Source organism: Chinchilla lanigera, unplaced genomic scaffold, assembly GCF_000276665.1.
Source record: "Chinchilla lanigera isolate Chin_1 unplaced genomic scaffold, ChiLan1.0 scaffold00012, whole genome shotgun sequence".
NCBI classification, from domain to species: domain Eukaryota; kingdom Metazoa; phylum Chordata; class Mammalia; order Rodentia; family Chinchillidae; genus Chinchilla; species Chinchilla lanigera.
In genome coordinates, this window is record NW_004955413.1 from 27,405,635 (window position 1) to 27,421,288 (window position 15,654).

The 15,654-nt window shown below is 43.5% G+C and overlaps 1 protein-coding gene across 5 annotated transcripts in view; it reads left to right on the forward strand.

Moving 5' to 3' along the window:
* Nucleotides 1–15,654, forward strand: part of Wbp2nl (WBP2 N-terminal like) — a 39,493-nt gene that overhangs the window by 3,021 nt on the left and 20,818 nt on the right. For all 5 annotated transcript variants that reach the window (XM_005379392.1, XM_005379394.2, XM_005379393.1 and 2 more), the window contains exons 2-5: nucleotides 9,023–9,131; nucleotides 9,417–9,558; nucleotides 9,740–9,832; nucleotides 14,547–14,651. In XM_005379392.1, the coding sequence (XP_005379449.1) occupies nucleotides 9,023–9,131; nucleotides 9,417–9,558; nucleotides 9,740–9,832; nucleotides 14,547–14,651 (449 nt within the window). The remainder of the gene's footprint in view (nucleotides 1–9,022; nucleotides 9,132–9,416; nucleotides 9,559–9,739; nucleotides 9,833–14,546; nucleotides 14,652–15,654) is intronic.

The window sequence follows — 15,654 nt, forward strand, 5'->3', positions numbered from 1 at the left end:
ACTTTTTCCTGTAAAAATACACACACCCCAACTGCCTTGTAACTTGTTTTCCTAATTTACCAATATATCCAGGATGCTTTCTAGCACCAATAGCTACATCACTGGATCGGTACTGGGCAGTCCAGTGTGTGTAAACCTTTTCTCAATCCCCAGTCTGAGATAGTCTGGATTTTTGGTCATGACCATAAACAGTCCTGCACTGAACATTTTTTTTTTTTTTTTCCGGTACCAGGAATCAAACTCACGACCTTGCGCTTGCCAGGCAGGCGCTGTGCCACTGAGCTAAATCCCCAGCCCCTGCACTGAACATTTCTGAAGCATGTTTTTGTCTGTCCATCAAAATGTTTTTTTGTGATATATTTCTAAAAGGGAAATTGTGAGGGTCAGAGGACATAACTTTTTAAAGTGAGATTTTAAAATATTTTAAAAAAATGTTTATGGAAAATCTGTTAATATATGTTAAATATGTTTATTGCAGAGTGTCTTACAGAATATCAATTTATGTTCTTTTTAGTATTCCCAGTGCCCAGTTCACTGTACCCTTCCCAACAGCTCTGTCTGCATTAAGATGTCCTGCTCCCTTTCTGCCCTCAGCCCTTGGAAACAACCATTCTACTGTCTGTCTCCATTAATCTGCTTTCAAATACTCCTATAAATGGAGTTATACAGTGTTTGTCTTTTTTGTGATTGGTTCAATTAACTCAGCATAATATTCTCAAGATTCATCTATAGAGTGAGCCACAGGATTTCCTTCCTTTTCAAGACAATCACCCCACTGTGCGTGTCACACTTTGTGTGTCCATCCACCAGTGGGCATTTAGGTTGCTCACACCTCTTTGCTATTGTGAGTAGTGCTACTATGAATGTAAGTGTATATCTCTTTGAGATCTTGCTTTGAATTCACAAGAGTTCCAATTTCTCCATGTTCTTAAGGATACTTTTTTTTTTTTTTATGGTAGCCATCTTAATGATATATCTTACTGTGGCTTTGCTTTGCATTTCTCTAATTAATGATGTTGAGAACTTTTTTATATGATACTTGTTGGCTATTTTTTTTTAACGGGGTCTCACTATGTAGCTCAGACTGGCCTTGAATTTATGGGGATCCTCCTGCCTCAGCTTTCTGAGTGATGGGATTACAGGCATGCACCATCATGCCCAACTTGTTGGCTATTCTTGTTACTTATCTACATCTTTCTAGGAATTTATCCGTTTCTTCTAGGTTATCCAATTTATTGGCATATAATTATCTAGAGAAATTGGCTATTCATGTTTTTCAAAAAACATCATTTGGAGCCAGACATGGTGGTGCACACCTGTAATCCCAGCACTTAGGAGGCTGAGGCAGGAGGATCATTGCAAGTTGGAGATTGGCCTGGGCTACAAAGTGAGCTCAAGGCTAGCCTGAACTACATAGCGGGACCCTGTCTCAAAAACACACACAGAAAAAATCAAAAATATTTTCCTTATAGAATGACCTTGGCACCTTTGTTGAAGATCTTGCTTGTTGTCATAACACACATCTATAATCCTAGCACCTGGGAGGCTGAGGCAGGAGGATTGCTACAAGTTCAATGCCAGCCTGGGCTACTGATGGAGACCATTACAAAGTGGCTCTGAGCAGGATTGAAAATTAATCAATTGCCTTTCTGTATGTACTTACAAGTCTGTCCCAGGCCTAGGAGACTTGCCTGGAGAGTGGCAGCTGGTGTGCAGTAAGTGAACCTCTCCATGCCGCTCGTCACAGTTGAGGTCTGCTTTGGTGTGTGTTTGGCTGTGATGCCTCAAAGGGCAAGACAAAGTTGTAGTTGAGGACACCTGGCTGTGACCCCAGTTTATAAGATAAAGACTACAGCTGCAGCCATTTGGCTCTTGCTGTGATTGTCAACCTAGAGATAAGATAGCTCTCTTAATTGGCAAAATTTACTGGAGAAGTCTTTGAACTAACTTCCCAAGGTCCTGCTTAGTTCCTGTGCTGCCTCAGTATCCCCTTCCTTTATTTGAAATCCAAATAAATATGGGCTGTCTGGAGAAGCTCTTGTCTTTTCTCCTAGAGTTCTGACCTTCCTGGATTCCCCACAAAACCATATTACTCGTTTCTTTTGATTTAAGCCTTTGCTGTAACTCCTTTTAAGAGGTTGGGGGTTAGGTTACAAATAAGTTTGAGGCCAACCTGAACTAGAAAGTGAGATCCTGTCTCAAAAAAAAAAAGGAGGAGGAGGAGAAGAAGAAAGAAGAAGAAGGAGAAGGAGAAGAAAGAGAAGAGGGAGAAGAGGGAGAAGAGGGAGAAGGAGAAGAAGGAGAAGAAGAAGGAAGAAGGAAAAGGAGAAGAAGAGACTCTTTTGGCTGTATATGTGAAGGTTTATTCTGTTCCACTGATACGTTTGTCTTTATTCCAGTGGCACACTGTTTTGACTACTGTAGCTTTATTGTAAGTTTTTAAATTAGGAAGGGTAAATCTTCCAACTCTGTTCTTTTTTGAAATTTTTCAGCTATTTGGTATCTTTTAACATTCCATTTGCTTTTTAAGATGAATTTTTCCACTTGAGCAAAAAAGTGCTGATTTCAATAGGGATTGTGCTGAATTTGTATATCACTTTGCATAGTATGACAATTGTTGAATATTTTTGTATCAATATTCATGGGAATTGTTCTGTACGAGTGGCTGATTATGCTTTTGTTGGCCTACAGTTTTTATTCTGCAGTGAATTTGAGGATCCTCCTGCCTGCACCTCACAAGTGCCGGGATTATAGGTGTATGCCAGCATGCCTGGTCCATAGGGTTGTTTTCCCCTTGGTAGTGTCCTTATGTGGCTTTGGTATTAGGGTAATCCTGGCCTGACAGAGTGCATTTGGAAGTGTTCCCTCTTCAATTTTGGGGAAGAATTTCAGGAAGATTACTATTCTCCTTTTTTTTTTTTTTTTTTTTGGTTTTTCTCCGGTACCAGGAACCGAACTCATGACTTTGCGCTTGCCAGGCAGGCGCTTTTGCCGCTGAGCTAAATCCCCAGCCCCACTATTCTCCTTTAATTTTTTAAATTTTTTTTTTTTTGAGACAAGGTCTTGCTATGTAGTGCAGGCTAGCTTTGAACTCACTTATGTAGCCCATCTTGGCCCAGAATTCAAGGCAATCCTCCTGCCTCAGCCTCCTAAGTGCTGTGCTTACAGGCATACACCACCACACCAGGCAATTCTTTAAATATTTGGTAGGATTATCTAGTGAAGCCATCTGATCCTGGGCCTCTCTTTGACAGGAGGCTTTCGATTACTGATTTAATTTCTTATTATTGCTCTACATCTTTCTAGGAATTTATCTAGTCTCAGTTATTGAATTTGTTTGTGTATAAATGTTCGCATTATTCTCATAATTCTTTGTATCTCTGTGGCATCAGTTTTAATGATCTCGCTTTCATTTCTAATATTAGTTATTTGAGTCTTACCTTTTTTTTCAAACAAACTTGTCATTTAATAAGTCTGATTTCATTTTTACCACATGGTATTATACACGGTCATCTGTTGAAACAGATTTTTTTTAACAGATCCTAGTTTAAAAGATCAGATACTGTGAGTTCTGTATAAAACAGCAAGTTCGTTCTTCTGTTCTGATTTATAATCCTCAACTTCACTGAAGAAGGAGGGGCACCCCAAAACACAGATCTATCTGAGCAAGCTGACCAGTACACCTTACAGGTTTTTTTGTTTTTGTTTTTGTTTTTTGTACTGGGAATTGAACTCAGGACCTTGCGCTTGCCAGGCAGGTGCTTGTGTCACTGAGCTATATCCCTGGCCCCACATTACAGTTTTAAGAATGAAGCTGACATACTTTGTGTTACAGGTCCCAACTCGGCAGTGTGAAAATGCCATCTGTCTCTTTGCTCGCTTTGTGATCGTAGTCCTAAATCTGAAAGGAGCGCATTCGTGGTTCATCCGTACTCAACACGGCCCCTGCGTTGTCAAACTCTCCACAGAAAACAGTGACCAACAGCCTCTTTGCAAAAAGTTCATATCCATTTTCAACCACCTGATGGGCTCTCCCTATAAGATCCAAATCATACCTATGGGGAAATTTTGCAACCACTTGGGCACCAAATGTGAAGGATACTCCTGTTATTTTCATCCCAGCCTAAGACGTCTTTATTGGGATCAGGCCACAAAAGGTCACAAAGTATTTTCTTATTTTCTTCATGACTTCTTTGACCTCTTGGTTATTGAAGAGTGTGTTGTTAACTTTCACGTATCGGTGCCATAGTTTTCTTTCTATTCTTGATTTCTAATTTCATTCCATTATCCAGAAAAGATACTTTATATGATTTTGATCTCTTGAATTTGTTGTAAATTCTTAACTAGTCTCAATAGTATACAAAAACTTTTGTGAGCCGGGCATGGTGGCGCACACCTGTAATCCCAACACTCGGGAGGCTGAGGCAGGAGGGTCGTTGTGAGTTTGAGACCAGCCTGGGCTACAAAGTGAGCTCAAGGCCAGCCTGAACTGCATAGCGAGACCCTGTCTCAAGAAGCTAAAAAAAACCAAAAAAACAAAAAAACAAAAAAACCAAACAAACAAAAAAGAAAAACTTTTGTGTCCTATTGTGGCCCATCTTGGAGAATGTTGCCTTTGCCCTTGAGAAGAGCATATATCCTGGTGGAGCTAGGTGGAGAGCTCTGAATATATCAGTTAGGGCTGGCTGATCGATGGTGTTCACATCCTCCATTTCCGTGCCCATCTAAGGTTCAGTTCTTTGATTTCTTTATTAATTCTCTGCTTATTGTACCCACTAATGGAATTAGGTGGGGTTATGCAGTCTGCTTCTATGATTGTAAAATTACTTTCTCCTTTATTTCTGTTGGATTTTGCTTTATATATTCCGGGGGCTCTTTTATTAATAGGAACATCCATATTTTTAATTGTGGTTCCATTTCGGTGGATGCTCCTTTTATAATGTTCTATGCCTCTTGTAATAATGTTTGCTTTAAAGTCATTTTGTCTGATATTAAAATAACTCCTTGTGGTGGCCCATGCCTGTAATCCCAGTACTTGGGAGGCTGAGGCAGGAGGATCACCCTGAGCCCAAGGCCAGCCTGAACTACGCAGTGAGATCCTACCTCAAAAAACCAAAAACCAAAAAACAGCTCCAGTTCTCTTTCTTTCCTTTCACTTTCAGCCTGTTTCCGTTGTTGGATCTAATGAGTCTCTGGCAGACAATCTTTGGTGGAATCATGCTTTTTAGCAAATGTATAATATTCATATTCTATTGACTTCTGTCTTTTAATTGGAGAGTTTAATGTCTACATTTAATTTAACAAGGAAGAATAACTTCTGCAGTTTTGCTGTTTTCTATATTGTTTTTGTTCCGCAATTCCTCCGTGGCTGCCTTCTTCCGTGTTTAATAGATGAGTACTATTTTGATTCCTTCCCATCTCTCTGTTTGCATTTTAGTTATTTTCTTTGTAGCTGCCCTGCAGATTACACTTAACACCTTCATTTATAGCAGTGTACTTCAAGTTAATAGCAACATAGCTTCAATAGTATGTAAAAACTTTGGTCCTATATAGCTTTCCATCCCCCCATATTGTTACAGTTTTTTGGTTTTTTTTTTTTGTTTGTTTGTTTTTTTTTTTTTTAGTGGTACTGGGGATTGAACCTAGGGCCTTCACATTGAGCTACATCTGCAGCCTTTTTTCACTTTCTTTTGAGACAGGATCTTGCTAAATTGCTAAGTTGCCCAGACTGGGCTTGCCATCCTCCTGCCTCAGCCTCCCAAAGTGCTGGGATTACAGGGGTGCACTATCACACTCAACTATAAACTGCATCTTTATACACTGTGGGCAAACCACTATAGATGTATGATTATTCTTTTACGCATTTTTTTCTGCTGCTTCCAGCACTGTGACGTGTATGGGGAAGGTAGATGACCATTTTCAAAGCTGCTGTCAAGCTGAGGAGTGGGAGATACCACAGGAGAAGCCCAGAAGCTCACTTACTGAGATTCAGCTTCCCCCAATCCCTTGTATGCACACTTCCTTAGTTGCTACAAACTTTTTCTATTTTGTCTTATTTTTCACTTTTGTTGCACTATAACCATAGCAATATATATTTTCTTGATAGTCATGGTGTAGGTTTTCTGAAGATCTTCTATTCTTGATGATTGCTGAATAAGATTTGCAGATGTTGTTTGGAATATTTTTCTCTTTGAAAGTAAAATGAAATCCAAAATTTAGACTACTTAGATATCACAAGACTGAACATGTTTTGGACTTACTGTCGTTACCACTACCTCCTGAATCTGTGGCAGCTTTTTCAATTCTGTTTCCTACTTCCTGATTTTCACTCTTTTTCAGTTCCCTGTATCTCTGCCTTGTACAAATCAGCAGGGATTTCCATTTCATTCTGTTATAGGCCCCTCAGTGTAGTTGTGATTTCTTTGTAAAACCATGGGAACTGTTTTTGTATAGAAATCAACAAATTCACCTTGAAGTTGAGACAGTTCCTCTTTTTTTGCGTCATAAGGATAGCTGTTTCTTGTAGAGCTGTTCTCTCCAGATCCTTTCTTCCCAAAATTCATTTGCTCTTAAAAGTACTCCCTGGGGCTGGGGATTTAGCTCAGCGGCAAAGCGCCTGCCTGGCAAGTGCAAGGTCGTGAGTTTGGTTCCTGGTATTGTAGAAAAACCAAAAAAAAAAAAAAAAAAAAGAAAAAAGTACTCCCTGACTTTGTTCCACTCAGGGTTTGGTTATAGCAGACAAGCCACATGCAGACATCATCATTATCCTGATGACCTCTTTCTTGGATGGATCACTGATTATGTATTGGGTGGCATGTTAGCTTTCCATCACTGACAAAAATACTTGAAAAAATATTTAAAGGAGGAAGGATTTATTTTAGCTTATGGTTTCAAAGGATGCAGTCCATGGCCAGCTGGCTTTGTTGGCTTTTGGAACATGATGAGGAAGAGCATCAGAGCCGAAGGGTGTGGCAGAGGAAAGCTGCTCGCCTCATGGCAGCTGGAAAGCAAAGAAAGAAAAAAAAAAAAAAAACAGGAAGAGGCTGGGGGCCAGATGTGATCCCCAAAGTCATGCCCCTGTGATCACTCCCTTCAACGAGGGCCCATCTCCTGTGTTCATCACCCCCCAGCAACTCCATCAAATCTGGATCTCATCACTGGATTAACCCACTGGTGGGGTTAGAGCCCTCTTAGTCCAGTCACCTTCCAAAGCCCTGCTTCTAAACACGTGAGACTCTGGAGGGTCCTTAACTCTGAACTGTAATAGATAGCCTGTTCTTCAATTTGCATTTCTTCACGGGTACCAACTACTGGAAACACAGTTCTCTTGAAATACAGAACCAAGTAGTCAGTTGCCATTGATTAGTTTGTTAATTTTCTGTTTTCATTGAAAACAAAAAGGGTCCGTTTCAAACTGCTGCTTACGTGTGTTGGGGAGACGTTTAGCTGGTTTTGAGGGCTCGGGGGATGGCGCTGGCATCAGCTGCATGTCATGGCAGTGGGTGGCGTGGCTGGAGTGTGTGCAGGAGCCCATAAGGTTCTGGTTAGATTTTAGGGCTCTGAAAAAAATGATACTCTCATTTTGGCCAGTTTCCTGATTGCCTTCGTGACCAGACATTTAGAGTTCCCTATTCCCCTTTTTCTGAAACCCTATACTTTCATAGACATTTAAAAAATCCTCTCCCTTTTACCTGCATACTACTGCTCTAGATCCAGTTCTCATTACCTGAAGTCAGGACTATTTTAAGAACTCTTAAATAAATCCTTCCAATATACCGTCAGTCACGTGACTTCCTTTTGTAAAATCTACTGCCCACACACAGTCTCTTCTTGCCTGCTGAATGATGTCCCCAGGCCCTAGTGCCAGCGTGGCTTCACCTTCATTTACTGTTTTCCCTAACCTCGCTGCACGCCATGTTCTGATGAAGCCACACGGCTAGGTTTCTCCAGAGTACGTCATTTGCTTTCCAGGATCTGCCCCTGCTCCTCGTTAGTGCTGTTTGCTCCCCATTTAATTATCTCCTGCCCTCATCTCTGCCTATCCAAGCTGCCCATCTCTCAGGAATCAGCTTGGATTGTCGCCTGTCTGTGCGGTTGTACCCGTTTGGCTCACCCAAAACTAATCTCTGCTTCCTAAGTTGTTGTGACATTTTTGTGCTGTTTACCCGATGTCTATCATGTATTGCTTACATTATAATGCCCTGTATTCCTGTCTTCTTTCTTTCCTTCCTCCCTCCCTCCCCGCTTCCTTCCTTCCATAAATATTTATTTAGTAATAGTCTTTGGAGGACTACAGTAGTAAAGAAATCAGTCCTTGTCCCTAATAATCATTAGGGAACACACTGAACAAGTAAGCGATATATAACAATTATTGAGAAACCAAAAAATCTCAGCATGATTCTATGAATGAAAAAAGGATGAGCCCAAGTTTTCCACATAAAGAGTGAAGGGAGACCACGGTGGGCCCAGAAAGCAGCATATCAGAGGGTGCTGACACAGTCTGCGGGTCCTACCTTCTTTACCAGGGACAAACATTTCCATTAGCCCAGTGCTTTATGCTTGTTGCACAAGAGGAATAAGATTATCTGAACAAACATTCAAACTAGAGGTAGAGTTGACAAGAAAATGAATTCCAACGTAAGGAGGGAGAAGAATGAATTGTCAGAGAATAAGGTCACTTGAATCCTTTCTTATTTCATTAAAATAGCTGTTGCTGGGTGCATGCCTGTAACCCTAGCAACCTGGGAGGCTGAGGCAGGGGGATCTCAAGTTTGAGGCCAGCCTGGGCATTAGTTAGACCCTGTCTCAAAATAAAAACAAAAAAAGGGCTGTAGCTGTAGCTCAGTGATGGGGCATTTGCCTAGCATGCATGAGGTCTTAGAGTTCAATCCTCAGTACTAAAAAAAAAGTAGTTTCAGTAGCTGACATTTACATTGAGTGCTTGCTCTAGACTAGGAACTGCTAAGAGCTTTAGTGTGCCGCTTTACTTAAATGCTGCATTCTGTGTACCCTTCCTCCCCAGTGTCCTGAACCAGTATCCGGATGTGGAGCTGTCCTTCCCACGGCACCCGGAGGGCTACAACCTCTTCGGCGGTACAAAGAGGGGAACGTTATTTCTCACTTCATACAGGGTAACTTCCCCTTCTTTGCTCTTCTGCCGGTTCCCTCTGCGTTCGTTTTCCTTCAAACTGAAGAGAAAAACAAAACAAAACAAAACAAAAAAACCCACAAAACTGAAGAGAAGTTCAGCGGCAACTTTCAAAGCAGTTTAAAACATTTGCGCTTGGAGACTTTCCACATTGAAACGGGTGCTGTTTCTCAGGCTGGGAGCCCAACGCAGCCTCGACCTTGCTCTAGAAGTCTGAGTCCCCCGACAAACGCTGCAGCCCTTTTCCCAAGTTTCTTTCTCTGCTTAGGTGATTTTCGTGACGGCGCGCTCGGTCAGTGACCCCATGGTGTCTTTCACGATGCCTTTTGACCTGATGAGGAACTGCACTGTCGAACAACCAATCTTCGGGGCAAATTACATCACGGGGACCATTCAGGCCGCCCCGGACGGTAAGAGCTCCCCTCAAGAGTGGCTTCTGTTCGTCCCCCTCAAAAGCCTCTGGAAGGGCTCGGCGTCAGATGTGGCTCGTGTTGGACTCAGACTGCTTGGAGCAGGGCTGCCCGGGCGTTTGTGCTGCCCCGTTGCCCGCCGTGCCCTCTCTGAGCGAGTGTGTGCCGTTTTTCCCCGCAGGTGGCTGGGAAGGAGAGGCGACTTTTAAATTAGTCTTCAGGAAAGGAGGTGCCATCCACTTTGCCCAGCTGATGATGGAAGCCTCCTCTGCTGGTGAGCGAAGCTGTGACATACGGAGCAGCGGGGGGTTTGAGGGATTGCGGTGGGGCCGGGGCGGAGCTGGGGCCTGCTGGCTCTGGTGGGGCCCTTGGGATCCACGCCCTGTGTGCGCGGGGATCCCAAGGGCCCCACAGGTATATTCAGCCTCCCTCTGTCCTGGAGCAGCGTAGTGGGAGTGTCCAGTGTCCAGCGTCCAGTGTCCAGCCCTAAGTGGCTAATCACACCCAATGGAAGTCTGGGTCTCACGCCTCCACCCCTGCTGGCGGCGGGGAGCGCTGGCTGCCTTAGCTCCTCTTTCTCTGGCCCAGCTGTGGAGCTTTTCTCTCCTCAGGTTGCCGGTACTTCCCTCAGGTTTCGTTTTTTGTCTTCCAGGAGAAGGAGTGGAGGCATTTACCCACCTCCACACTGATCTAATGGATGTACCAGAGAACTCTTTCAAACTTTGAGTAGAAGTAACCCTTTAAGATGTGTTATTTAATTTAGCCTCACTTCATGCCCTTTGCACTCTTACCTTTTTTTTTTTTTTTTTTTTTTTGAGGCAGGGTCTTGCCATGTAGTGCAGGCTGGCCTCCAACTCACAGTTCATCCTCCTGCCTCAGCCTCCCGAGTGCTGGGCTCACAGGAGTGTGCCACCACGCCCAACACTCATACCTTTTTTATAGCCTGTACACACCGGAGTTCTTTGTGTCTTATTCTCTCTCATCTCTGACCCTTCATGCTATTTGCTCTGTCTGGCGTGCCTTCTTCTCCCTGGCCTTCCACTCCCTACTCCAGTACAGCTGTGACAGGCACAGTCCGGTAGAGACAGATGTACAGATACACATCCCACCTCCTGGCGTGGGCTGTCCTAGAGCACGGACAGAATACGGGGGCCATAAAGAAGAATGGCCTTGGGCCCGGGACATAGCTCAGTGGTGTAAGCACCTGCCTGGCAAGTGTAAAGGTCCTGAGTTCGATTCCCGGTGCATACCTCCCCTGCCAAAAAGATGGTAGAATCTAAGCATGGCATGAAGTTTCTAGTTTAGAAGATGGACTAGATCCTGACGCTATAAACAGGTCAAGAACATGGCTCAGTCTAAGTTGGAAGGGAAGTGAGTTTAGTTTTAGAACGCAATACCGGCTAATTTTAGTAAATGTTTACCGTATGCTGGGCAGTATCCCCAACCCTTTATATATGTCAATTTATTTAATCCTCACAAAAATTTATGATGTAGGTTATATCGTGATCTCCACTTTATAGCTGAGGAAACTGAGTGACAGAAAATGTAATTTCCCAAGACTATAGACTTAGTAAACAGATAAGCTAAACCTATTCTCTTTTTCAACTTTCTATGATGAAAAAATAAATCCAAGCTACAGAAGAGTTGAAAGAATATAAAAATGAACTCTCCTCCTCCAGGGTGCCTCATTATTAACATTTTTTCATACTTTTTTTTTTGCTTTGGTTTTTGTTGAATTATCTGGATTAAGTCACAAAGATCATTTTCTTTATTTCTAAATATTCACGTGTAATCTAAAATCAAGGTCATGCCCTTATCTAACTTCAGTAAGCTTATCAAATTCTGAGAGTTTAGCACTGACACATATTATTATTTAATATATAGTTTATATTCAAATTCAAATGTTTATCAAATTCAGAACGTTTAGCATTGATACAGTGTTATTATCTAATATGTAGCTTACATTCAAATTCAAATGATTATTCCATACTGTTCCTAATTCTGATTCCACTTTCCCTACAATTCAGAATCTAATCCTGGATCACATGTTGAACTTTGTCATCCTATTTTCTTGGTCCGCTTTAATCTGGACCTTAGCCTTTCTTTGTCTTTCATGACATTGGGATTTCAAAAATACACAGACTTCCTGGGCATGGTGGCATATGCCTGTAATTCCAGCACATGGGAAGCTGAGGCAGGAGGATTGTGAGTTCGAGGCCAGCTGAGACTACATAGGTAGAACGTGCCTAAAACAAAACAAAACAAAACAAGCTTTATTGTTTATCACAGTGCCCCTTAGTTTGGGTATATCTCTTTCCTCACAATTATATTTAGGCAGGAACACTACATAAATGATGTTGTATTCCTTTGAACTCAGACTTCTGGGCCCTACACCGTGTTGTGAGGTACCTGGGGTTGCTGGAGGCACTGGACATGCGGTTTGGAGCTCCACAGAGGAGCTGTATCTGCAGACTCGGAGCCCTCCGCGCACCGGTCATCCCCAGAGCTGCGCGTAGTGGGCTCACATAGCGGACTGCAGACAGAGTTCCTTCCCATGAAAATTTAAGGGATGGGAAGGAAAGAGAATGGAAGATAAGGGAATGAGTGATGTTCAAAGAAGACTGAGGAGGGGCTCGGAAAGGAGGAGAGTCAAGTGAGTTTATCGTCTAAAAAGCCAAGGGAGAAGAGTTTCGAGAAATACGAGTGAGGGGCTGCCTCCGAGGCACTTGGTAAAGTGAAGCCTGGCAAGTGTGCACCGCATGCAGGAGGAGATTTCAGTGGAAGGCTGGGGGAAAGCCGTATTATGGGGGCTGGGGGGCAGGGGCAGGTTTCACAGTTACCTGTAATGACAGCGCAGAGACGGCAAGGCCGAGGGGAGGCCGCCAGCTGTCGTCAGCTCGTCCAGAGGACAGGATGCGTCTGGAGCTGTACGTTGGATAACAGGGTGTCCTGCAGACAGACGGAGGACAGCTGTGGGAAGTCTGGGGTCAGGGGACACTTGGAAGTCCGGTTCTTCTTTGGTGCACAGGTGCCTGGGAACTCAGAAAAATTGTATCCGGGTCTTGAATCCAATTTTGCCTCATAGTACTGAGGAGGGCTTCTATTTACAATTATGCGCAAGGGATCAGGCAACTTTAGGAGCGCCTGTGTGTGCTCTCATTAAGATCTGTTTCTTGGTCTGTAAATCTAGGCTCAGGGTCTGAAAAGTTGCATAGCCACTTGGAATGGATGTGGGTGACTTGTGTGAACCTGGCCCAGTATGTGGGACTGTCCTGGCCTGACTATGTCATGGCTTAGGTATTGGAACCTACCTACTGCCAATCCCTACCCTGAGTGTCAGGGCTGGTGAGGCAGACTTCCTTCGAGTTAACTACCCATGATGCTTCATGGTCTGATTCTGTGAGCAGCAAAGATTCCCTTCCCCTTGCAGAGTTGCTCTGTCAGGGCTCTTTGAGTCATGTTTTTAATTCTTTAATTTGTTTTGTCTTTTTGAGACAAGGTCTTGCTATGCAGTTCAGATTGGCCTTGAACTCACTTTGTAGCCCAGGCTGGCCTCGGACTCCTGACAATCCTCCTGCCTCAGCCTCCCAAGTGCTGGGATTACAGGCGTGCACCACCACACTTCAGCTGAGTCATGTTTTTTACACATATCCATTGAATATTTATTGTGTACAATAAAGACAAAATAACCAGGAAAATAACCATGAACAAGATACACAATCCCTACCTTTATTAAACTCAAGGTCTAGTGAATCATAAAAATAGGCAAACATCCAAGTGAATAAAATAATTACTGTGGCAAGTGCTTATAAAGGAGAGTAATTGGGTAAAGAGGGCAACTTTAGAGTGAATCAGGATCACTGCTGCTAGCTGCTGACATAGATAAACCACAAGTTTTCAATACTTAAACCAGCGGGGCGTGGTGGTGCATGCCTGTAATCCCAGCACTCACAATTCCAGCACTCGGGAGGCTGAAGCAGGAGGATCGTCAGGAGTTCGAGGCCAGCCTGGGCTACAAAGTGAGCTCAAGGCCAGCCTGAACTGCATAGCAAGACCCTGTCTCAAAAAGACAAAAAACAAAACAACAACAACAACAAAAAAAAAACTTAAAAAATCGGAATACTATTGCCTGTGGAAAGACTAATCAGCAGGGGCAAGAGAGGGCTCTGGTCCGTAGACCTTCAGGCAGCCTGGATGGTAGAATCTCGGCTTCTTTAACACGTGCTCCCATGACCTCTTTGAGTAGCCAGCAAAGAGTGGATGAAAGTAAAGATCTCACTTAGGATGTGTGCATGGGCCAGGCCCGGAAGCTGGGTACGCTACTTCTGATCACATGCCACAGGTCAGAGTTCAGTGTGATAGATTCATAGTGGCTCCTGAAGATACATCCATGTCCTAATTGTTAGAACTGTGAATGCCACCTTATTTGTAAAAATATTTTTCATAGATATAATTAATCTAAGGATCAGGCCGGGGATATAGCTCAGTGGCATAAGCGCCTGCCTGCCAAGTGCAAGGTCCTGAGTTTGACTCCTGGTACAAAAAAAAAAAATCTAAGGATCATGAGGTAATATTACCCTGGGTTATGTTGGTGGGCCCTGAATGCCATCACAAGCATTCTTATAAGTGAAATGTAGAGGGAGGAAGACAAATGCTTTCTTCTCTACCATGGTGCCTGTACATTGGTCTTTAATGAATACATCTGGCCATCTTGATAGAATCTTCCCTGGGAAGTTTTTTCTGAATATCTGTCATAATAGACGCTCTGCTAGGCCGTGAATAATCAGAGGCAAATGAGTCACAGCTTCTGTCCTAGCAAGCATGAGTTCAGGTAAGGGTCCTATATATTTTACATCTGTTGCCCCAGGAGCATTGTTGGACACGCATGTGAGGTGGCAGTTAATCCTGTTCATTATTCAGTTAAGAGCTTCTGTATAGCTGACTTAAAAGAACCGAGAGTTCCTATTTTGCCCAACTTGTCTTCTCAGCTGCCCAGGGAGCTCCACTTGGAACGGATTACTGGTTCAGGCCTCTAAGAATTTATGTGGTCACCGGGGAGGCAGGCGTGTGCCCTCCAGAGGCTCCTTGTCAAGGTAAGGGGCGGTGGAGGTGGGAAAGTGTACCAGAGGCTCAGACATCCCTGCGCTGCAGCCTCGCCTCAGCTCCGCCGCAGGAGAAGCAGCTGAGGTTTGGGGCTGGGAAAATGGTCAAGCCCATGATTTTGCTTCCAGACTGAAACGTGGCGTCCAGCCAGCAAATGATGACTTGTGTCTCAGACGCAGAGCGCGGAGCGTACCTGAGCAGCTCCTGTTAGTGAGACGCTCACTTTATTTTATTTATTTATTTATTTTTTTGTCTTTTCTTCCGGTACCAGGAATCGAACTCACGACCTTGCGCTTGCCAGGAAGGTGCTTTGCCGCTGAGCTAAATCCCCAGCCCCAAATATCTACATAGCAATTTGTTTTTTTGTTTTTTTGTTTTTTGTTTTTTCTCCGGTACCGGGAACCGAACTCACGACCTTGCGCTTGCCAGGCAGGCGCTTTTTGCCGCTGAGCTAAATCCCCAGCCCCGAGACGCTCACTTTAGGCTTAGAGCAGATCAGAAAGCGTGCGCTCTCTCATTTCGCACAAGCGCAGCCACCGCGCCTCTGTCGTGCCCGCCAAGCCCACTGAGTCCTCCGGCCCCGGGCTTCTGCCCTGTGACCACATGCATGGAGTCAGGATTCCGGGTGAGAAATCAGCGACGCGGCTGTGGTCTGCGACCTGCTGGTGCTGTGCAAAGGGCTTCCTGGCGGAGCGGCCACAGGATTCGAAAAGGCGGGCTGTTTAGTTTAATTTACAACCAGAGGCTATTTATTATAACCTTAATAGTTATCTTGGCTTCTAAAGATTATTAGAACACAATATTCATAATTTAAAGGTAAGTATTATTAGAGTTTGAAAAAATTTATTGAGGTAAAATTCATACAATGTTTTTTACTTTTTAAAAATTTTTATTAGTGTGTGTTTGCAGTACATAGTGATCACACTCATCATGGAGAGTGGGTCCATGCACCTTCTACTTCTTAATTCTTCTTTTTTTAATTTTAATTTATTT